The sequence below is a fragment of the Tympanuchus pallidicinctus genome, unplaced genomic scaffold, assembly GCF_026119805.1.
Source record: "Tympanuchus pallidicinctus isolate F22 unplaced genomic scaffold, pur_lepc_1.0 scaffold6, whole genome shotgun sequence".
Taxonomy (NCBI): domain Eukaryota; kingdom Metazoa; phylum Chordata; class Aves; order Galliformes; family Phasianidae; genus Tympanuchus; species Tympanuchus pallidicinctus.
In genome coordinates this window covers 31,604,165-31,628,752 of record NW_026294780.1, presented here as the reverse complement: position 1 = coordinate 31,628,752, position 24,588 = coordinate 31,604,165, and the positions used below count along the sequence as shown (strand labels likewise).

Sequence of the window (24,588 nt, the reverse complement as noted above, 5' to 3'; positions counted from 1 at the left end):
CACAGATCATTATGCATGCACAGTGTTCGTCAAAGACTCAGTTCACCCTCAGTTCTGGATGTCTTCAGAAGGTGAAGAAAATGCATTTGCTTTGTGCTATGTACATCACACATGAGAGCAAATTTTACAGCTAAATTTCAAGAGTAATCCTTTGTTTTTGACTGCCTGTTCTAAGACACTGGGTTGAGATCTGCGTCACGCCAGTCAGCTCACAGCTAGGCATCTAAAATAGGCCAGGTATCCAGTTTTCTGTCAGTGTCAACTTCTGAAAGTGCTTTCCCTACATGTAATGTGTCAAAGCATCTACAAATAACCTTGCACAGACGGCTAACTTTCAGGTGACCGATGCTGGGTAACTAAGCTTCCTCCTTTAAGTAAGACCTTTCGGAAAGGTCACATGTTCTCAAGTCTTAAGAATATCCAAACACTCACTGCACGACTATTTTGTCCATCCACAGTTTACAGCATCCATACTGTATGGTAATGCAGTAGGTGTTAAGGTGCAGGCAGCGAGGAGCTGTATTTGTGAGGCAAGGCCAGGGCTGCCCCATGCTGGCCTCACTGCAGCGCATGGCTGAGCCTGGCAGCCAAGATGGCGGTGCCTCAGGGCAAGGCTATTTGTGAAAGGGCAAAAACACTGCACAGGCAGTGAAGAAAGAAAGCGAGTAACAGTCCTGACAGCAGAGCCAGACAAGAAGGAATGGAAGGAGGTGCTCCACATATCAGAGTGGAGATTTCCCTGCAGCTTGTGGGAAGAACCCCTGTGGAGCAGATACCCATACTGCAGCCTGTGGAGGGAGTATTTCCTCAATGGGGAAGCTCAGGAGCAAGCTGGAGAAAGCTCTTATGATAAGAACTACAAGCCATAGAGAGCCCACATTAAGCAGGCTCATCCTAAAGGACTGCAGCTCAAAGAAGAGCCATGCCAGAGCCAGAGGAAAGTGTGAGGAAGAAGGAGCAGCACAGACAAACTGCTGTGTTCTGACCATAAGCTTCATTCCCCATCTTCCTGTCTTCCATCTTATTTTCTCACTACATTTTCAAGGTCAGGCTGACTAGGCTCTGAGGAACCTGATCTAGCTGTCAGTCCCTGTTCATTATAGAGGAGATGGACTATATGACCTCTAAGTGTCCCTTTCAACTCAAGAGATTCTATGATTCCAAGTTCTGTTGAAGCAGGGAAGAGTGGCTGGATGAAGTCTGGCAGACAGTCAAGAGTCAGCCCTCCAGAGGTACCTTTTGTGAAAACAGAGACAGCTAAGGAGACCAAAAACATAGGCTACATGTGTCCTCTCTTCACTCTCAGCTATTGCCCTCTAAAGTGAAGCACGGACAACAGTACGCTGAGAGAGGAAACCAAGAGATGGACTGAGAGCAAACTTGGGGCACAATCACAGAATTACAGAATCACAGAATGGCCAGGGTTGGAAGGGACATCAAGGATCATGGATCTCCAGCCCCCCTGCCACATGCAGGGCCATCAACCTCCCCATTTAATACTAGACCAGGCTGCCCAGGGCCCCATCCAATCTGGCCTTGCCCTAGGAATGGGGCATCCACAACCTTTCTGGGCAGCCTGTTCCTGCACCTCACCATTCTCAGAGTAAAAAACTTTCCCCTGATATCCAACCTAAATCCTCCCTCCCTCAAAACCATTTCTCCTTGTCCTGCTGTTATCTACCCTTTCTAAGAGTTGATTCCCCTCCTGTTTGTAGGCTCCCTTTAGGTACTGAAAGGCTGCAATGAGGTCACCCCGCAGCCTTCTTTCTTCCAAGCTGAACAAGCTCAGCTCCCTCAGCCTGTCTTCATAGGGGAGGTGCTCCAGTCCCTACAGTTTCCCACAAGTATGAACTGGGATACTGACTGGAGTTGCTTGCATCAAGGTATAAATCCAGAGATAAACTTTAGAGGTGAAGTAAACAAACACTCCTTGTCACCTGTGAATTACTATGCACAATCATTAGGCTCTGAGAGATACTGAAAGCGTGTGGAGCGGAGAACAAAACCAGAGAGATGCCTGATACTGCAAGGGAGGAGCAGGAAGGGAGGGCAGGCAAGAGATTTGTTTATAAATGTACATACTTTGTTTGGCCAGGTGAAACAGAAGAACGTAAGATAACTTATTTAATGAGCTTACCATTCCAGTTTGTTAGCTTGTACTCTAACACGCTGTGAGAGAGAGGATGCTTTCTGGGTCTTGCTTACATGTGTTTCAAGAAAGACAGCTTTTGTTCTCCTTCAAGCTCTGGCTAAGGAGAGCCCTAGAGAACAGGTTTCCTTTACAGATCACAAACAGTTCACAAGGTGTCTCATAAGGTGTTCATAAGGTGTCTGCGGCTACACAACGACTTTGAAAATCACAGCTAAATTTCCCATTTCACCACATTTTTTCAGTTGCTGTATTCACACGACTCTAGAAAAGGGACTGAGTTACACTGAAGAATGGGAGGGATATAATACTCCAGGAGCTGTGCGGCCATAAAAGTAGCACTGATGGATAGCTGGGCTCTTGAAAAGAAAGCACTCCCTAAATGAGTGATGACTCTAGGGAAAGTTGGTCTTAAATTTTAATTTATATCTTGGCGGCGAACCACTTCTGAATGAAAGAAGAGTGACTGATTATAACTACCCTTCAGCTGCATTTTTATTTATGTTAAAGAACTTCACAAAGAAATTGTTATTAAAATATGTTCAGTAAGCCAATGTAGCAATCCCCTCCTGAAGCACAGCCCGTAGTGCAGATGCACAGGATTACTTCTATTAGCACAGTTAAAGTGCCTCAGTACTACTGGCTGCATTCTGTTTGCTTGTTATTTCTGCATGTAGAACCAAGAAAGCACCTTTTGCTTATCAAATCCAAGACTGTTGATAATGAAAAATAACCTGCACTGAGACAAGCATGCAGCATTTTAAAAATTATTCAAACGTTTAATTATTTTGGGTAGATCACCATTCTGACCATGCTTCTGAAAATTATAACTTATTCATGATGATATTTCATGTGTTTCTGATCATCAAGGATAATTTAGTATTTAAGACTGACAGAACACTCCAATCAGCTGATTTGGCCCCAGAAAATTATTTGGAAAGAAGGCATTACTTCTGAGCTTACTTATTTGGCAACAAGGCTATCTTTTAAATGAAACTTTAAGATGATTATTACTCTATTACTTTTCCAGTTTTTCTTAAAGTGACTCTCATTGCAGGAAGTTATGCATTTATATACACCCAGTTTTAAATGTTCTATAGGTGATGCATTTGTAAAATGAAATTAAGTAAAAAAATGTGTTTGCTACTTTGCATTTACTGTGGCTTAACCAACTTGCACTATGGAAAACGCTTTAAAAAGCTAACTCAGAAACTTTCTTGATGTTTACATCCAGGTTTAACCTAAAATCATGGAAGTTATTTAGCAATTTAGTCCACAATATAGTTATTATACACCAATTTTGAACACTTTACTATGAATACACCTACTGTGCTGATGTAAGTGTGTACAATAAGTATCTTACATACTTGTGTTGCTTGTAAGACACACTGTTTCATTATTATTATAGAGTGCCAGCTCTTAAGATATTATTGGGATTTCTACACCATTTGCTGTTGTTTTTAAATAACCTGAGGAAGGTGTTAAGGTGAAAATTCAGTTACACTAAATTAATGCCTTCTGTCTGTGTGAGCTCAATGAGGTACACAGTACTCCCTATACTCCTCACGTACCTATGAGGCTGCCAGTGGAACTGTGCTTTTGCAGCTAAGGATAATACAGCCCCATGGACACTATTTCCTTCACCAGCAGCCAACATTTGAGAACATCACAAGGTGTTGTGACACATCAGTATGGTGAGAGTGAAATGCTAGGAATGGAAAGATATTTTTGTTATATTTTCAAAGTGAACCTAATTCAAGATGGACATTAGAGAACGATGCAGAGATTATTCCCTTATTTTTTAATGTCAGCCATATACATACACATTTTTTTTTGGTCCCACTTTCCATTTGTGACCTCTTCTCCTGCTCAGTCTCCCCACAGCCCTCTAATTGTTTGCTCTCTTTCTCCTGGAAGGCCAATGGTATCCTGGACTCCATAAGAGGAGGAGCGACCAGTAGGCTGAGGGAGGTGATTGTTCCCCTCTGTTCTGCCCTCATGAGGCTCCATCTGGAGTACTGCATAAAAGTCTGGGGCCACAACACAGGAGAGATGTGGAGGTTGTGAAGAGGGTCCAGGGGAGGGCCACAAAGATGATCCAAGGGCTAGAGCACCACTCCTATGAAGACTGGCTGAAGTCTTCACAACCTCACAACCTTCACAGCCTGAGGTTGTGGATGCCTCATCCCTAGACGTGTTTAAGGCCAGACTGACTGAGGCCCTGGACAATCTGATCTATAGCAGCTGGCAACCTTGCCTGTGGCAGGGGAGTTGGGACGTAATGATCCCTTCCAGCCCAAGCCATTCTCTGATTCTGTTATTCAATTTATGCCTATTAGATTCTTTGATAGCGCTGGGGAAGAGCAAGTGTTGAAAGCCCTACAGGTGCTCCTTGCCCCAAAGACTCTACATGGAGGACCAGTGGAACACAAAGCAAGATAGGTTCAACTTCCTTCCTTCTCCTGCTTCGTATCTGGACAGCCATGATGCTGGTGAGCTAAGGTGACTATCCAGGAGGTAGAGCTTTGCCTCAGATATGTGGGGTAAACTGCCCCATTTTCTCCACAGCATGGCTGCAGCTCCTGTAAGGAGAAGCAGCCTTTAAAGCTTTTCCTCCCTCAAAAGAGTTGTGTGAAAAACCAACTTGCCGAAAGCCTAACAAATCTCTCCTCCTCACCACTCACTACAGTGCATGAACCACAGCACAGATTTTTATACATATATAGTTCACAATTGCTACTTGTGTCAACATCTTTCACTTTCTCTTGGACGGGTAAGAACAACTGTTGAATGGCTGGTACCAAGTTTCACATACACAAGAAGCAGTTCATAAATGCTGAATTAAGAGCAAATATTGGCCTAATGAACATCAAACTGGAAAGAAGGAAGAGATGTAGGCAAGATTAACAAAATTAGATGAAAAAGGTGGAGGACAAGTGAGTAATGGAAAACAATTGGCAAGCAAGAGACTCCACAAGACATGCCAGTACATTTTAACCTTCCCTTTGTATGGGGACCAAGATTTTTCTTGAACTTAGTACCACGGGTCTTAAAGAAATCTGGCTGAAGAAATCTACTTCCCTAGTACAAGCAGACATATTTAATCAATAAAGCTTAGGCTCTGAAAATGACCTGGTTTTCTTCCCCTTACTATTCCTCTCGAAAGGCAAGATTTGTCCAGCACAACTATCCAGTGATTCTGATAAGTGTGAATGAGGCTAAGGTGAGTCAAGCGAAAAGAAACAATTTAGTGACAGGCTTCATGAGGCAAAGGTGTCATTGAAAGACCCCACAGGAATTCCAGAAGCAAGCTTTAGTGCAACACACTGGCAAGACTGGCAAGCCTGGTGAGTTATTTAAGAACATCTTTAGACATAAATGGCTGCAAACAGTCATATCACTTTCTTTCCCTGTTAGCCTCAAGAAGCAATGACATTTTCTACTAAAGATCTCTCCATCATATTTGAGAAGTCGTGGCTGTCAGGTGAGGTCCCGGATGACTGGAGGAAGGGTCACGTCACTCCCATATACAAGAAGGGGAGCAGGGAGGACCTGGGGAACTACAGGCCGGTGAGTCTCACCTCCGTGCCTGGGAAGATCATGGAACAGATCCTCCTGGACAACATGCTCGATCACATAAAGAATGAACATGTGATACGAGACAGCCAGCACGGCTTCACTAGGGGAAGGTCATGCCTAACCAATCTGGTGGCCTTCTATGATGGAGTGACGGCATTGGTGGACGAAGGGAAGGTGACCGATGTCATTTACCTGGACCTGAGCAAAGCCTTTGACATGGTCCCCCAGCACATCCTCATCTCCAAATTGGAGGGAAGTGGATTTGATGGGTGGACGACCCGATGGATAAGCAATCGGTTGAAAGGCCGCAGACAGAGGGTGGTGGTCAATGGCTCCATGTCCAGGTGGAGGCCGGTAACAAGTGGTGTCCCCCAAGGGTCTGTCTTGGGACTGGCGCTCTTTATCATCTTTATCAATGACATCGATGAGGGAATTGAGTGCACCCTCAGCAAGTTTGCTGACGACACCAAGCTGAGTGGTGCGGTTGATACGGTGGAAGGAAGGGATGCCATTCAGAGGGACCTCGACAGGCTGGAAAGCTGGGCTTGGGTGAACCTAATGAGGTTCAACACGGCAAAGTGCAAGGTTTTGCATTTGGGCCGGAAGAACCCCAGGCACCCACACAGGCTGGGAGGAGTGGTCCTTGAGAGCAGCTCGGCAGAGAAGGACCTCGGGGTCCTGATGGATGAGAGACTGAACATGAGCCAGCAGTGCGCTCTGGCAGCTCGAAAGGCAAATGGGATCCTGGGCTCCATCAGGAGAGGGGTGGTCAGCAGGGACAGGGAGGTGATTGTCCCTCTCTACTCAGCTCTTGTGAGGCCCCATCTGGAGTACTGTGTCCAGGTGTGGAGCCCTCAGTACAAGAAAAACACTGAGATTTTGGAAAGGGTCCAGAGGAGGGCGACTAAGATGATCAGGGGGCTGGAGCACCTCCCCTGTGAGGACAGGCTGAGGGAGTTGGGCTTGTTCAGCCTGGAGAAGAGAAGGCTGCGGGGTGACCTCATTGCAGCCTATCAATACCTGAAGGGAACCTACACCCAGGAGGGGAGTAAACTCTTCAGAAGGGCTGACAACAGCAGGACTAGGGGAAATGGATCCAAGTTGAAGGAGGGAAGATTTAGGTTGGATGTTAGGGGGAAGTTCTTTACAAGGAGAGTGGTTAGGCTCTGGAACGGGCTGCCCAGGGAGGTTGTGGATGCCCCGTCCTTGGACGTGTTCAAGGCCAGGTTGCATGGGGTCCTGGGCAACCTGATCTAAATGTGTACGTTTGGTGGCCCTGCTAGGCAGGGGGGTTGGAACTACATGATCCTTGAGGTCCCTTTCAACCCGGGTGATTCTGTGATTCTGTGATTCTGTAAAGATAATACAGAGAACTGCTTTTGACACAAACATATATGCAGCCTCTCCTTGATATACACATTGTCAAACTGTACCAAAAAGGGGTTTCCTTCTAGGCAATACAAATGAACTCATCCTGTACTTGTTTTAAGGTAGGATCTGCAAATGGATCTGACAAAAGATGCATGCCAACCTGTAAATACTATAGAACTTAGTCTACCACCATTAATACGTAATCTGCCAACTGTCAGCTGCCAGCAGAAGAAAGTCTGATCTGGATTAGATATAACATCATTTCTATTTCTGTCAAACTTAACACAGTTTCTGGAAGTAAAATTTATGTTGGTTTTTGGGGCCAGGCAATAGAATCATAGAATCACAAGATTGGAAAAAACCTACAAGATCATCTAGTCCAACCAACCTCTCACCACCATTGCTACCACAAGCTACTGAACCATATCTCATAGCTCCTCATCCAGACGCCTCTTGAACACTGCCAGGGACGGCGACTCCACCACCTCCCTGGGCAGCCATTCCAGTGCCTGACCACTCTCTCAGAGAAAAAGTTCTTCCTTATGTCTAATCTAAACCTCCTCTGGTACAACTTGCGGACATTTACTCAGGTCCTGTTTGTGGCCTGGAAGAAGAAGCCAATCCCTTTCTCATCCCAACCTCCCTTCAGGAAGTTGTACAGTGCAATGAGGTCTCCTCTGAGCCTCCTCTTCTCCAGACTGAACAATCCCAGCTCCCTCAACTGCTCCCCATAAGACTTGTGCTCCAGACCCCTCACCAGTTTTGTTGCCCTTCTCTGGACATGTTCCAGGTCTTCAGTGTCTTTCTTGTAGCAAGGGGCCCAAAACTGCACAGAATTCTCAAGGTGCGGCCTCACCAGTGCTGAGTACAGGGCGATGATCACCTCCCTGCTCCTGCTGGCCACACTATTTCTAATGCAGGCCAGGATGCCGTTGGCCCTCTTGTCCACCTGGGCACACTGTCGGCTCATGTTCAGCCGAGCATCAACCAACACCCCCAGGTCCCTTTCCTCTTCACAGGCATTCAGCCACTCAGCCCCCAGCCTGTAGCACTGCATGGGGTTGTTGTGGCCAAAGTGCAGGACTCAGCACTTGGCCTTGTTGAACCTCATCCCATTCACCTCAGCGCAGCGATCCAGCTTATCCAGATCCCTCTGAAGGGCCTCCCTACACTCAGGCAGATCAACACCACCTCCCAGCTTGGTGTTATCTGCAAACTTACTGAGAGTATACTCAATACTTGATCCTGGTTCTGGGGACAAAATTACCTTTCCTAAAATGCCAGAACAAACTTCTTAAAGTTGTATGAGGTTTTAATGGGTGCTGATGTATTTTGTGCTTTCTGGCACAGAATCTGTGTGAATGAATGAACCTGCCAGCTCAAATCCCTTGGATCCACGGCAGAGGACAGAGCCTTCACCTTCCCAAGGTAATAATGTAACTACAAGGACACATAATTGTCGTATTTTTCTTCTTCCTTGCTCTCTAGACTTATACTGTTTGCATTGGAGCACTTCCTGGGAAGAGGAAAATTTGAATTTCGCTCTCCAGGCTGACAAGAGCCCAGCATGCCACTTCATAGAATCACAGAATCATGAAATCACAGAATTACAGAATCACAGAATGGCCCAGGTAGGAAAGGACCTCAAGGATCATGAATCTTCAGCCCCCCTGCCACATTCAGGGCAACCAACCTCCCCATTTAATACTACACCAGGCTGCCCAGGGCCCCATCCAACCTGGCCTTGAACACCTCTAGGGACAGGGCATCCACAACCTCTTTGGGCAGCCCGTTCCAGCACCTCAGTACTCTCACAGTACAGAACTTCCCCCTGATATCCACACTGCTCGTTAACAGCTTTCATTAATCTCCAGATTAATGGACACAGAACCATTAATCTCCACCCTCTGTCTGCAGCCTTTCAACCAGTTTCTTATCTATCAGGTGGTCCACCCATCAAATCCACCTCCCTCCAATTTGGAGATAAGGGTGTGCTGGGGGACCATGTCAAAAGCCTTGCTTAAGACCAGGTAAATGACATCTGTTGCCTTCTCTTTGTCCACCAATGCCGTCACTCCATCATAGAAGGCCACCAGATTGGTCAGGCATGACCTTCCCCTAGTGAAGCCGTGCTGGCTGTCTCGGATCACATGCTCATTCTTTATGTGATCGAGCATGTTGTCCAGGAGGATCTGTTCCATGATCTTCCCAGGCACGGAGGTGAGACTCACTGGCCTGTAGTTCCCCAGATCCTCCTTGCTCTCTTTCTTATAAGTGGGAGTGATGTGATCCTTCCTATGTCATCCAGGACCTCACCTGACAGCCATGACTTTACAAATATGATGCAGAGCGGCTCGGCAGCCACCTCAGCCAGCTCCTTCAGAACCCTGGGATGCATGCCATCTGACCCCACAGACTTGTACACATTCAGTCTCATGAGGCGGTCTCGGACTTGCTCTGCATTTACAATGGAGGGGGATTTACTGCCCTGGTCCCCACCTAGAGGTTCAGGGATGCAGGGCTCAGGAATGGGAGAAATATTAGAATCCTGGCTGCCAGTGAAGACTGAGGCAAAGGACTCATTCAGTACCTCAGCCTTCTCTTTGTCCGTTGAAGTCAGATCTCCTTTTATGTTTACCAAAGGAGGTACTCTCATTTTGGCCCATTCTCTTCTGGCCAATGTACCTATAGAATGTCTCCATATTGTTTTTCACATCCCACAGTCAAATTCAGTTCTGCCTGTGCCTTGGCTTTCCATATCCCACGTCTTCGAGTCCGGACAGCATCCCTGTACTGGGATTTGCACTTCTTGTAAACATATTCAGGCTAACAGGCTGCTGGCTAAACAGCATTCATGTTTCCTTTGAGGAAAACTTTGTGTTTTCATCACAAATTGACACGCACACTTCACATGAAATTTTGATTTGAATCACTCCAGCCACTCTTGGGGATCTTTTGTTTCCCATCAGCTACCCTAACTTTTGGGGGCAATGAACAGATCTGAGCTCCCTCAAGAGAGAATAAAGAGGTTTATTCCACCCTAACATGTCCCACCCCATCATTATTTAGAGACACATAGCCCAAGTTCTCTGACATAGTTGGGAAGGCCATGCACCATCAAAAATCCTAGGGCTGGATGCCTGTAGTGGGTGCTCTGAATCTGTCCCCTCTCAGGGGTGAAACAGGACATACACAAATATGCATCTGCAACTGCTGACAGATTTCAGTGACCACAACTTGACTGGACTTCCTCAAATGAAATCTCCTGCAAATGCAAAGATTAATCCCATCAGTAGGCTTGCTAAGATCTACTAGATAATTTCACATCTACACAGCATCTTTGATTTAAAAGATGACACATTATTAGATGATGCTTGCTGGTGTGAAAATAGAGAAGATTTCAGCATCCAGAAACATTGAAACCTCTGGCTCATTTTATTTTAATACCTCAGTTTTCTGAATTAAGCTAACTTCACTGCTAATAGCTTTGTAAACATATGTACATGTAGGCCTGGTGATACACTACAGCAAAATACAAACTGCAGCATGCTTAGTTTCCCTCTTAAAATAATTAAAAATCTGTTTTTTCCAAATTCAGACCTAGCTTGTTTTTGCTTCACACATTAAACTTCCCACTGTGCTTTCTCTGAAGAATGCCTAGTATCCAACATTCTGATCAAAGTGATTGCTCATGATGGGGTTCCTAAGTGACCTGACATCTCACCACAACATCTGCAGAAATTAAATTCTGCAGAAATAAGTAGTCCTGAGGAACCTCAAATATACTTGCAAGAGTCATGTTTTCTATTTTCTTAGGAACTTTTCCTCTCCATTTGTTTCCAGTGCATGATGGCACAGAGTAGCTAAGAGATCATAACTTGTTTTAAGTCACTCTGCACTGACTTCCACTAAGAATGAAAAATGTACTACTCAGTGCTTCAAAATTTATATTTACAAGAACCTCATCAGTAAGATTGAGACACGTGTGTATCTGTATGGGCACGGAGAGGGAAGGAGTGAGGTAAGAAGGAATTCACAACTGGAATGTAGGAATAGACAGGTATAAACTCTATTGGAATGACAGGCAGGCAAGGAGGAGAGGGGTGTTGCCTTCTACAACTGTGAGCTGGAGTCAATGGAGCTCCACTTGGGGATAGATGGAATAGCTGACAGACGGGTTAGGGTTAAAGGGAGTGCAAGGGAAAGAAATGTAGTGGGAGTCAGTTACAGCCTGACTGAGAAGACAGAGTGGATGAGGCCCTCTATAAATAGATAGGAGCAGCTTCACATTCACAAAACATGGTCCTCACGGGGACTTCAACCACTCTGATATCTGTTGGAGGGACAACACAACAGGGCATCAGAAACTGAAGAGGTTCCTGGAACGTGTTGATGATAACTTCCTGGCAGTCAGCTGAAGTTCCCACTGAATGGAAAAGGGGAAACATAACCCACATTTTCAAGAAGGGAAAAAAAAGAAGATCCAGGGAGCTGTAGGCCAGTCATTCTCACCTCTGTGCCAATCACGGAGAAGATCCTCCTGAAGGCCTTACTAAGGCACACAGAAAATAAAGATGAGGTGATTGATGGCATCCAATATGGCTTCACCGAGGACAGGTCATGCCTGATGAACTTGGTGACATTTTATGATGGGGTTGCAGCTTCAGTGAATAAAGGAAGAGCAACTGATGTCATCTACCTGGACCTGCACAAATTGTTTGACACTGTTCCACATGACATCCTGGTCGCCAAATTGGATAAAAGGATTTGGTTGATGAACCACTCTCTGGAAAAGGAATTGGCTAGATGGTTGTACTAAGAGAGATGTGGTCAACAGCTCAGTGTCCAAGTGGAGACTGGTGATGAGTGGTGTTCCTCAGTGATCAGTGCAGGGACCAGTGTTACTTAACATCTTTGTAAGAGGCATGGACAGTGGGATTGAGTGCATCCTTAGCAAGTCTGCCAACAGCACAAAGCTGAGCGGTACAGTTGACACGCTAAAGGGAAGGGATAGAATCCAGAGAGACTTGGACAGAGTTGAGAGATGGGTACATGCCAACCTCATGAACTCAACAAGGACAAGTACAAGGTCCTGCACCTCGGCTGGGGCAATCCCAAATACAGATACAGGCTGGGCAGAGAATGGGTTTACAGCAGCTCTGAAGAAGAGGACTTGGGAGTGTGAGTTGATGAAAGACTCAGTATGAGCCAGCAATGTATGCCTGCAGCCCAGAAGCCCAACTGTATCCTGAGTTGCATCAAGATAAGTGGGACCAGCAGGGGGAGGAAGGTGATTCTGCTCTTGCAAAACCCCACTTGGAGTACTGCATCCAGTTCTGGAGCCCCCAACATAAGAACATGGAGTTCTTGGAGCATGTCCAGAGGAGGGCCACAAAGATTATCAGAGGGCTGAAGCACCTCCCCTACAAGGACAGACAGGCTGAGAGAGCTGGGGCTCTTCAGCCTGCAGAAGGAAAGGCTCTGAGAAGACTTTATAGCAGCCTTATGGTACCTGAAGGGGGCCTGTAGGAAAGCTGGGGAGGGGCTTTTTATAAGGGCAGGTAGTGACAGGACGAGGGAAAATGATTTTAAAAAGGAAGAGGGTAGATTTAGACTAGGTATCAGAAAGAGATTCTTTACTGTGAGGATGGTAAGACACTGGAAGAAGCTGCCCAGTGAGGTTGTGGATGCCCCCCTCCCTGCAAACATTCAAGGCTGGGCTGGATGGGACTTTGAGCAACTTAGTCCAGAAGGAGTGTCCCTGCCTATAGCAGGGGGTTGGAACTAGATGATCTTAAAGGTCCCTTCCAACCCAAACCATTCTATGATTCTGTGATTCTAAGAAGGTGACATTTGCTGCCAAAAGGAAAATAGAGGTAATACAATCACAGCTCCACTCCTTGATGGGAAGAGGAAAGGAGCCTTCAACAAGTCGTGCCTTAGTATCCTCAGAAAAGAGCAAAACTTTCTGGGGCATCTCACTAAGTTCCTAAAGAAGGAACAATGGCAAGAGTATTATTCCCCCTCTTTGCCTGTTTCGACCACTGATGCCAAAATGATGTCTCGGTCACCAGCAGCAACACTAAAGAAAACCATTTTTGGCCACGGGGACCCAACAGACAAACGTGGAGACTATTTCACAGGGGGGCACAGCAATGGTCATTAAAACCCATCATTTGCCAAGGGTTATGAATACTGTAGTGTCTCAAGCATAACTTTGCTCTCTGCATTTGGCATGTGGCACAGTTCAGTACCTGAAATAACTGCCTGTGCAACTCTGCAGCCAGCAAGTCCCAGCCATTTCTGAAAATCCTCCTTCCTGGCAGGCTTGTGCAGAGCAGGAGCCCAGTGCCAAGTCCTCCCGCAGAGAAACACAGAAGAAGAACATCACAGAGGCTGCATTTTGTTTTGAGCAGTAGAAGCAACACTTTCAGATACAGATGGTACATGAGATTTGAAACAAAGTCTTCTGAGATTGGGTGTTATACTTAGGTTTACTTCCTGTCTTTCAGACAGGTGCCATAGGAAACCAAACCCTGGCTCTGGAGACCTAGCAAATGCACTCACAGTGGGAATGAAGGCATTTATGATTTTCTCCTCGTAATCTGGTACGTACTATATGAAGCACATATAGAGCATTTTTCTTCCTATTTAAAGTTCATTATAAGTACTTCATGCGCTGAGAAACACTCCGAGCACACCTATCAGATTTTCAGTCAAAACAGCCTGGTGTCTGGTAGGGGCTGTAGAAATGGTCGATTTATTTCATAAAATTTTATGTATAAAGCAGCAGTATCCATGAACTTAATGGTCAGAATATAGAGTCTACAGGGGTAATTTTTATTACAATTTATAGCAAGATTACCCATACTCCACAGTTTTCAGATTTTATTGAGATTTTATGGGACTGTATGGCTAGAACAGTTAACTGCACCCAGCATAGCTACGGTTCATGGAGAATGGGAATTGGCACTGAATACAGTGTAACTAATCTACCATAGAATATTAATTGCTATGATCCCATCAAAGGCAATAGTTAAAATCATTTCACCAATCACATAATTTGCCATAAACCTGTGAAAGAATGGTTGTACGTAGAAATGTAAAGGTGAGAGTGATTGCATGAATGGAATGCATGCACGTATTTAAGAATCTCTGTCATTGGGTTGCCTACAGAAACATACAATACCACTCTATTTAAAGAAAGAACTTTTCTTATTACAGGCTATTCGAATGTTGTGATTCTTATCTGCAGAAACACCAAACGACTGAAACTATGAGAATTAAATCACAGCATAAAATACACAAAAACTGTATCACTAGAAGTTAACAGGGAAGATTAACTAAAGTATCACAAAGCCCCTACAAAAATAGTAGCAGATCGCAACTAATGCATTTCAACAGTCTAAAGATATTTTAGACACCAGAAAGTTTCCAGTAGGTTGGTCCAAGTCACAATAAAACCCAAGGCGGGGATAAAATAAATGAGAAGTTTTATGCGTATTTCAGCTGGATCCAAATTTGTGGGATAAAAGCAATTAGATCAAAGCTCAATGCTGGTGAGACCACAAAACGGAAGGAACAGAGGCATCCTGGTGCTGAAGGCAAAGAATTAACAGCTTCTAATAAGTGTAGGGACTCAGGACATGTTGAAATGGCCTTCCTAATCCTCCTTATGCTTGGCTTCACAAACAAAGCTGGAATACCTACCTACCTCGCTCCCTTCCCCAAACCTGTTGCTAACAAGAAACACATGAGGCTAAATCCATTGCTGATAAATGTTAAAAGAGTGAGCTTCTGTGGTGAAAACATCTATACATGAAGCTAGTGAGTCAACAGATCTGACCTTCTGTAGAAGACTGTCATTCAAGCTTCTTTGTCTAAGGCTTCTTTCTCAATTTAAACAGCAAAGTATATCTTGCAATCTGTATTTTGACTCTCAGTTCTGGTGAGAATTACTATTTACTCTAGTTCTTAAATATACACACCATCTCCAGTGACACAGACTCCACCCTGAAGCCAAGCCTGTTTCTCTCCCAGCCTAGCCTCTGCCAACTAGCTTCTCCTTTCCAAGAACAACTAATATTTCTTCCAGACGAACTGCAGGAACAGAAGGAGAGATTCAAGCTGCAAACATTTTGGGGGGTAGGAAAGCGGGGGCAGACAGGTTGGAATACATACAGACCCAAAATATTTTTGTGTCCAACAACAAAAAATTACAGCTCAACTAGGTCCACCACTCAAATCCCAAATCCACTGAAATGCAGAAAGATTTCCCATGAAACAAAAAAAGGCAAGGTTACCAGTTTTAATCAGGAGTGTCTTTCAGAGCAAAACTGATACAAGCAGACCACATAATTTGATCTGTAAACAAATGGATGGTTCTCAAATTCCTAACGTTGTACTACAAGTTGTGTTTAATTCTGCGGAATAGGCTTTACAGTAGGTGGAAATACAGCATGTACATTTATATAAATAGAGTAGATGGTACTTTAAAAAGTAGGTAGTGGACAACATACTCCAGTTTTAAGCCACAGCAAAATCTGTAGCAACAAGTATTACATTTCCCGCTTATAAGTTAGGGATATGGTATGTGTAAGCTGTGAAGATACGCAATCCAGCTACTTCTACAGGTCGATATGCAAGTGTAATAACATAAAAACAGGTCATGCCAATGTCATTATGGATGCTTATGCATGAGAGGTTGAAGTTGAAGTGGAAAATTAAAGTTTATAACATTTTGAATGCTGGATTGTTGTGCAGGTTGTGCAGTTGTGCGGGTCCTTGGTGCACCATCACCAGGGGGAGCTTCTGAAATGCCCTTCAGTGAACGGAGTAACTCTTCTGAACTATGGAAAACAATTTTTAGGGATACTATCTTTCACAAAATCTGCCACTAGAGGGATGTGATTTGCTGGTAGTACTCATGGCTATGATCTGAAAGGAAAGCAGTGGAAAGACTCAGAATAATGGGACTATAGTTTGCAGGGGAATGTGTTGCTACCTGGCCAGGCCATGTTGCTCTTCTCTATCTGAGTCTCTCCTTGTTCCCTTTCACACTACAAATTCTGCCTGGATCCCTTCGCTACCCTCCTCATGCTTTTGTCTCCTTCCTCTGTCTCTCATATCCTGTCCTATTTTTCCTCTTGACCATATTCACACATCCATACCCATCTCACCACCTCTCCTTTTCTCCCTTGTTCCCTTTCATCCTGTGTTTTACCCACCCTTTCCAGCTTCCCAGTAAAGTTTCTCCTTGCCTTTCCTCAAGTATTTTTTTTTCTTGCTTTACTCCTTAAGGAGACTCTGTTTTTTTGTTTTTTTTTTTTCCAGAGCTCTGAATCTGGCTGGCTTTCTGCAAATGCTTATGAATACTAAAGAATGGTCAACAGTCCAAACCAAACTTGAAACTTGAGGCTCATGGCTCAGTACCACAGAGGTGAGGTTCTAGAGTTTTGCACAACAACAACAAAAGGAATACATTTTTCAACATAGAAAATGCTATGTTTTTTCCCTGCTCTCAATCTCAGAAAGAACAGACTACAGACTAGTTTTCATGCAATCAAAGAAATAAAAAGAAGGAAAAAAAGGAATGGCCTGAGGCAAGAATATGACATGAAAAATGCTAGCCTAAATGGTTAACATATAGACAAACTTCACGCAGCTGAAGAAAAGGCTTTAAGGGGAACTCTCAGGCAATCTTATCCATAGGTGTTGCTACCTGCTGTGCCTCTAATTGCACATTTTAGCAACACACACCATTGCTGAACAGGGAAAAAAAAAGAAGGTGAGAAAAGAGTTTCTCCTGGGATTTTAACAAGCTGGAATACTTTAATATGTAATAATGCCTAGCTGTCATAACACACAAAAACATCTTGAAATCTTTTTCAAAATTTCTGATGACAGAGTATAATAGTGACCACTGAAGGAAGCAATCTTCATCCCTTCATCACATTATAGGGGCTGAGGAACTCATGGCGCCCAGGAATAACTGCATGGCTTCCATCCCCCCTGCGTCCTCACAGCCTTAACATATTGCCTCACTCTGTGTATATGGAATAACCTAAGGATTGGGTTGTGGGTGAGCTGGCAGTGCAGAGGTGGCATGTAGGGCCACCCACAGCAGTGACAGTATCAGGATGGGAAGTCTCAAAGACGGTAGGAAAGTATGTGTCTATCTGCATGTGCATGTGATTAGAGTGTTCTGGGATCACATAAAGGTGTTAGAAATGTGTAGGTACTTATGGAGACTTATACATTCCTGACGTTACATTACCAGCATATATCCTGAATGTATAATCCCTCATTACCTTCTTACCATATACTTTTAATGAATCCCCAAAATACAGATTCCGATTTTGGTTTAAATCAGGTGAACTGAGATGTTTTTATTCTGAAACAGTCTGACAGCAAGGTGCTTTTGTAGCAAAGCCAGGGTTCCTGTCGCTCCTCCTGAAACATAGTATGTGACACAGGACCTGATGGGACACTCATTTCTGTGCCTCGTCACTTAATTGAGTAGATCCTGCTCAAAAACATGTTATGGCATGTGGAAGACAGGGAAATGATTAAGGATAAAGAATGAACAACTGACATATCCACCTGGACTTTGATACATTCTCACATAACATCCTTTCCTCTAAATTGGAGAGACAGATTTGATGGATGGACTGTTCAGTGGATAAGGAATTGGCTAGATGTCTATTTCCAAAGAGCAGCAGTCAATGACTCTATGTCCAGGCAAAGAACAGTGACAGGAGGTGTCCTGCAGGGGACCCTTGCTGTTTAGTATCTTCACTGGTGAGACGGACAGTGGAAATACAGTGCATACTCAGCAAGCTTTCAGATGACAGTAAGCTGAGCAGTACAGATGACACTTTGTAGGGATGGGATGCCAAGCAGAGAGACCTCAACAGCCTTCAAAACTGGGCCCATGTGAACCTCATGAAGTTCAACAAGGCTAAGTGAAAGGTCCTGCACCCTAGTCAGGGCAATCCCAAGCATGTATACGCTGAGTGACGAATGTAGAGCTGGCCTTCAGGCTACTGGTGGATGAAAAACTCAACACGAGCCAGCAGTGTGCACTTTCAGCCCAGAAGGCCAACTGTACTCTAGCCTGCATCAGAAGAGGCATGGCTGCCAGGGTGAGGAAGGCAACTGTCCCCCTCTACTACGCCCTCATGAAGCCCCATCCGGAGCACTGTGCCAGTGCCCCAGTGCCTGGGGCTCCCAGGACAAGAAAGACAGGGAAGCTCTTAGAGGCCATGCAGCTGCTCAGAGAGCTGGAGAACCTCTCTATGAAGAAAGACTGAGGAAATTTGGTTTGTTCAGCCTGGAGGCTCTGGGAAGACCTCACTGAGGACTTCCAATACTTAAAAGGGGGCTACAGGAAAGATGAGGAGAGACTCTCTGTCAGAGCATGTAGTATTAGGACAAGGGGTAATGGCTTTAAACTAAAAGAGGGTAGACTTTGAATAGACATATACGTAAGACATTCTTTACTTCTAAGGGTAGCTGGATACTGGAAAATGTAGTCCAGAAAGTCTGTAGATGCTCCATCCCTCGAAGTGTTCAAGGAATGTTCAAAGCCAGGTTAAATGGGCCCTTGAGCAGCCTGGTCTCGTAGAAGGTGACTCTGCCCATGGCAGGGGTTTGGAACTAGATTATCTTTAAGGTCCCTTCCAATACAAGCCTTTCTGTGATTTTATGAATCTGTGCTGCTAGCATCTCAGGTATATGGGAGCTATTTCTTTGCAAAATGATCTAGTTTTCAGTGTGCAGAAAAGGTTGGATTTTAACAGGGAATCTTGCAAGTGAAAAATAGGATAGAGGAGGCAAGACAGAACAGAAATGAGCAGCACACATGGAGGAAGGTGTGACTGAAAGTGCATGGATCAGTGATGCCATGGATAAGAAAGTATGGCAGCGGAGATGACAACAATGTGGGACAGAAATATTAACAGATAAGGAGGAAGAGATGAAACAGATCTGCTAACTCAGAGAAAAATAAGGAAGGATAATAATAAGTAAAGTAGAAAAAAAGAGGTGAAAAGAGAGGAAGATAGAGGACACAAAGAAACAGATTCCTTTTCCTGAAATAATGAGAGTACTCAAACAGAACATGAAGAAGAGTAGATTTTACTTGAACTGTCTACAAAGCAGCTGTTGGAAGGATAGTTTTCTTGGAGAGAGAGGTTCCCATAAAGCACTAGGAGAAGCAGTAAGCCACCTGAATAAAATATCTGGAGGGAGGGTTAAACTGATAAAGGAAGTTTGTGAGGTTAAAAATGAAAAGCTCCTAGTAAAACATGGGAGGAACAGGACAATTCAGCACAAGGAAAACTGGGATCTGAGAGGGAATAACAATGGAAAGTATTTCTCTGTATTTCCCATCTCTTGCATTTTTCCCTGCTCTGAACCAGGGTGCACTTAATTTTGGATGGGTTTACAACTGAAAGTGTATCTGCTCAGGAAAATGCCTAAGTTTCATTCCAATGAAAAGAACATCAATACAAACTCATGTAAAATCCAACAGCAAGTGCTACCCTAAAACACTCTTGTATCATGAGTTGGACCCGAAGCAACAAGAATACATAAATTATGGGACCAATGTTGCTGATGCTATCAAACAGATAACATCAGCAGATGACTTTGTTTCAGCGTGCATGTTTTTTGTTTCAGAAAATGATTAACAGTCATGTAAACGACAGAAGTAGTGACTTCAGATACTTCTGAACCTGCATTTCTCCCTCAGTTGGTATAGAGGATTAGTAGTCAATTCATTTTGTCAAAGATGTCTTGTTAGCCTCAGTCCATTCACTTCTTTAGAGCTAAGACAAGTTAATCCGTGCATTTATGAAATTTGTTTAATCAGTTATTTCATGCAACATCACTGTTACATTTATATTGTTTTACATGAAATAAGAGAAAAATACACTCCAGCAAAAGATGACAAAAAATGACTACCTAGAGTGGACTGCTGCCCATTATTCTTCTACTGTATTTAATTCAAATTCACCTGAACATTTCTATCAAATTAATTAGTGAAAGCAAAATGGGTACAACTGACGAGAAAAAACAAAAAAAACGTAATTCCTTCTTTTCCTTTAGCTTTAATAGGTGCTGCAGGGCTGGTTAATGGTCTCTGCCAATAACAGTACAAAAGAGAGATTGTCAGGGCAGCTCAGGAGGCCTGGAGCTCGTGGGCTGAAATCCCTACAGCGTATTAAATTCTGGAATTTCGTTGATGAAGCCAGGGTAGTGAATTTCCAACTTTTACAAGATCAAGAGGTCCTTCGCATGGAGGAGAGTACTGGCAGAGCCAAGCAGCACCTCAGAAAAGAAAACACATGGCAGAAATTCCGGATGAGCTCAAGGTCAGGTGCTGCTCAAAGCTCCAAAACCAAAATACAGGCTAAAACTGATTTATTTTTTTTTTTAATTTCAGACAACATGGTGAAACATTCTGCTCTCATTTATCACTTCTTGACAAAATGCCACAAGGTCCTAAAACTGCGTCATTGTATGAAATGTACTAAAACTTCTTAAACTGTCATTTTGAGGCTTAAAACGAAACACAGATCTGCTTTGAGTTTGGTTTCTATGCTTTAAGCCTGTAAAAAGGACACACCTCATACTTGAGTACTGAAGGAATGGGAGGAGAACCACAGACTTATGGACAACAGAACAGTACTAAACATCAGGATGACCAACCACTGTTGTATATACACTACTAGGTAGACAGGAGAGTTAAAAGAAAACGTCTTTCAGTTGTGGGTATCTGTTCATTATGCAAGTAGGTACCCAAGAGACATAATGCGTTACTAAATGTCCCATAACTTCATAAGCCCTAAAGTGAGGTTATCTGTCAGTAGCCTTCCTTTCCGCTTCAAGCAATACCTCATTTCAGGGGAGAATTAGCCATATTTTATACGCCCATACACAGTGAACCCTGAAATGGGTATCCCTCATTCCCTACCTCATGTTCCCATTTCTGTCACTAATGTCCTTCTTTATAAGGCTGTACTTTTCAAGGCATTTGGACACATCTGTTTTCTCTTTTCTACCTCTATCCATTATATCATCATCTCTTAACAATTTTTTGCTACATTGGTAACTGTTACTTTCTCATATTTTCTTGCTCTCCATATCCCCTTTCTGTGTTCTTTGGACTCCCCTTTACAACCATATCTGTCCTTCTGGCATGTGCTTTCCTCCTCTCCTCACACCTCCACGAGCCTCTTATATCCTGTGTCTGCAAAATTCATTCCCAGCACTCTGTGTGGTTTCCTTCCCTCCTGCTGTTTAATCTGGAAGAGGCAACTTCATTCAAAATATGCCACTCCTTGAGCCTAACAAAACCTGCTCTTTATTCCAAAAACCTTCCCTTCTCACGTTCCAAGAGAACAAGTGCTTTCTCTTTGATGGAAACAATCTCTCTGACTCTCCTTCCTGCTCTTGTTTTTTGAGCTTTGTATCACCTGGTGAGTTTTTCATGTCCTTCAATGATATTCTATACACTGTCATTACTCCGTTGTCCTATTTCTTCAGTTCCTAGGAATGATCTATTTCTCACAGGACAAAACTTGACACGAGGCACCTAACATCACAGCTGACCTCAACTATTTTTTTGGAATTTATTTTGAAGAGCACAGAGGATAAGAATTGTAAAGGTCCTCTGTGAGTAGCTGAAGTTTTATGTCACTTTGGCAAATGACACAGCAAGCTTGTAAACAGTTTTGTAAGGCTGTTCTGTTTTCCTCATACAAGAATGATTTTACAGATGCCACAGACACACAACACCAGCTCTACCTTACCTTTGACGTGGCTTCTCCCATCCTCCAACAGTGGCACTACTATAGTGTTGTTCATATTCCCAGGTGATCTCACGGCTGTATAGACAACAGGTACCGACTGTACCACAACGGGTATACGGTGCACGTGACTCATTTTATTGGACTGCAAGTTCATGGGGCTTGAAGGTGGAACTGGATGGATAATGTGCAAAAATTGCTGACCTCCCACACCAGATGCAGAGGCCACGAGAGGACCTGGACTTAATACTGATGGTACAGATGCTGCTGAGGATACCGACGTTATTACTGTGGGTGATGAAGCTGGTCGACTCGAAGAAGAAGAAGTAGAAGTAGAAGAAGGGGAGGAGGCTGATGCTGTCATGGAAACTGGTGAAGATGAAGCTGCTGTAGGGGATGACCTGGCTTTGTTTATTGATAAGTCCACTGGTTCAGTCTGTGTTTGGAAATGATCTGCAGATAATGAATCCTCCGGGGGATCTGCCTTCATGTTGTTTAGTAACAAGGGCACAGCTTCCATATCTGGGTAGTTGTGGACGTTTGGAGACTGTTGGGGAAGGACAGAAGGACATATTTTTAGTTACATATGTGGCTAAAGGCAACATAAAAACCCAACGTGTCATCTCCAACAGCGATGGTCCCCACTATTTTTTAAATTACTTTTCAAATGCTTGAAGACTGTAAGTTCTCCTGCTTGTCTACTTTCTTCTAGATCAGGCAGACCTCGCTTCATCTTTCTGTCATAAGCAACCTTCAAAAGAACAAGTCTAATCACTTGTTCATTCTTTGCAGCAGCAATTCTTATTTGAGTTAGAACGTCATATGTATTTTTTCTCATTGTTATACTTTCTCTTTCTTGAAAATTTATTTTATAAACTAATTAAGAAAAAAAAAAAACTGACTTTGCAAAACAGATTTGTGCCATAGGCTAACTCTTTCAAAGCTAATTGGTCTAAATTTATTCTAGAATGGTGACACCTGTGATAGCTTTATTCTTTATTTTCATCATCAATGTGGTTAACAGAATTTTTGGATAACGATACTGGGCCAAAGATAGATCCTTGGAGAAGCCCATTTGATACATCTGCCTTTCATGACAGCACATCATTAGTAACTACCCTACAAAAACATTTTTTTTTCAAGCAATTTGCAATAGGAATAGCAAGAAAGGAAATGCCCATTGATAACCCGGTAGTAAGAGAACACTTAATATTTACCTGGCACAACACTGCAGCAGTGCTTCTCTGCAGGCACACTGCCACAGGTACACACAATCCGTTCCCTATTGCAGTATGGAACTCAACACAGATCAAAAAGCTTGCCAAGCTACTTCAAACTCTGATCCAAAACAGTTCTTCCGTACACAGATCTAATAAGTCATCTTTTTATGGTACCTAAGCAGCTCCAAATGCATTCCCTCATTCTCTAGACCACAGTATTTATGCAATTTCTAAAAATATTAAGGCAGACACATGTAACCCAGAAACATTTCAGTTCACCCACTCTAGATAGGCTGACAATCAAGCAAACTATAAATCTGATTTGGGATTTTTATAATCTACCACGGTAAATATTTTCATTGAGAAACAACATTTTTGAGTCAGAGCCAGATTTCATCACAGAATGAAGTTCAATTGCAAAAGGAAAACAGAAGCATTAATATTAAAAGCCATAAAAACAACAGCCTAAGTGGGTATTACCCCTAGCATTATGAAAGATGAGATGTTTAGTAGACCTCATCCATTCAGTTGATTCAGATTTGTTCTTGGACCTAACACTTCCCCCCATTTGAAAGCAAGAACATCTCTGGAACAGCACGTCTCCTGCTCTATTCACATACAAATCAACTTAAAACAAAGAGACCCCAATTCATCCGGCCACAGAATAAAGACAATGGGGATTTCTGCTTAAAAAAGAACACACCATAAAGAACAGGTCACTTTTCAAAGTGAGTAACAAAAGCAAGTGGCAAGGTCGTGAAAATTTCTTCTTCAAAAAGGTAGAAGAGTCTGTAATTGCTCAGTGACGACTGCTTACAACTTACCCTGAAACACCTTATCCTGCATACTGCCAGTAATGAGATTCAGCATTAGGTACATTGGATGTATGATGATAAAGACAAAACCATAAAACATACATAGCACAAAGTGGGTCACATTTCAAATCTTGACAGCAGCTGACAGAAGTCTTACACATGCAATGGGCAAGCAGCCTGGGTCTGCTCAGCTAAAGAGACCAGTGGCAGAGGGAAGACAAGGTGGAAAGGGATACCCTGCGCACCGTATGGCAAAACCTTTAGAAGACGTTGCCTTCAATCATATATCCTAAAGGCTTGAGTAAAAGGGGATAGATGGGATTAACACATATACAGGAGAGATGCAAGATCCTCATGCATCCCCTCGTGCACAAGGCTGGGCAAGGGTATGGTACAGCATTTAGAAGCAGTACGAATTGCCAGCTCCTGGTTGAAGAAGGGCAGATAGACAGTGCAGGAACCCATGCATGTTGATCCAGGCTTCCCCTGGGAGCATGAGGCAGATTTCAGTGACAGCGCTGCCTGCCTCAGTAGTATCAGGACCCCAGACCTGTACAAAGCCAGTGCCACTGCCACCACTGCAAGTGCAAACACGACAGACAGAAGTCATATTAAGCATTCTTTCCATGAATAAAAAGTCA

The 24,588-nt window shown here is 43.6% G+C and overlaps 2 protein-coding genes across 10 annotated transcripts in view; one reads left to right on the top strand and one right to left on the bottom strand.

Moving 5' to 3' along the window:
• The window catches only part of LOC128092111 (uncharacterized), a 726,933-nt gene that overhangs the window by 481,486 nt on the left and 220,859 nt on the right, over positions 1-24,588 (top strand). The gene's annotated exons all lie outside the window — the stretch shown is intronic.
• KLF12 (KLF transcription factor 12) overlaps positions 1-24,588 on the bottom strand; it is a 315,353-nt gene that overhangs the window by 128,837 nt on the left and 161,928 nt on the right. For all 9 annotated transcript variants that reach the window (XM_052705637.1, XM_052705639.1, XM_052705638.1 and 6 more), the window contains one exon: positions 21,916-22,459. In XM_052705637.1, coding sequence (XP_052561597.1) covers positions 21,916-22,459 — 544 coding nt within the window. The remainder of the gene's footprint in view (positions 1-21,915; positions 22,460-24,588) is intronic.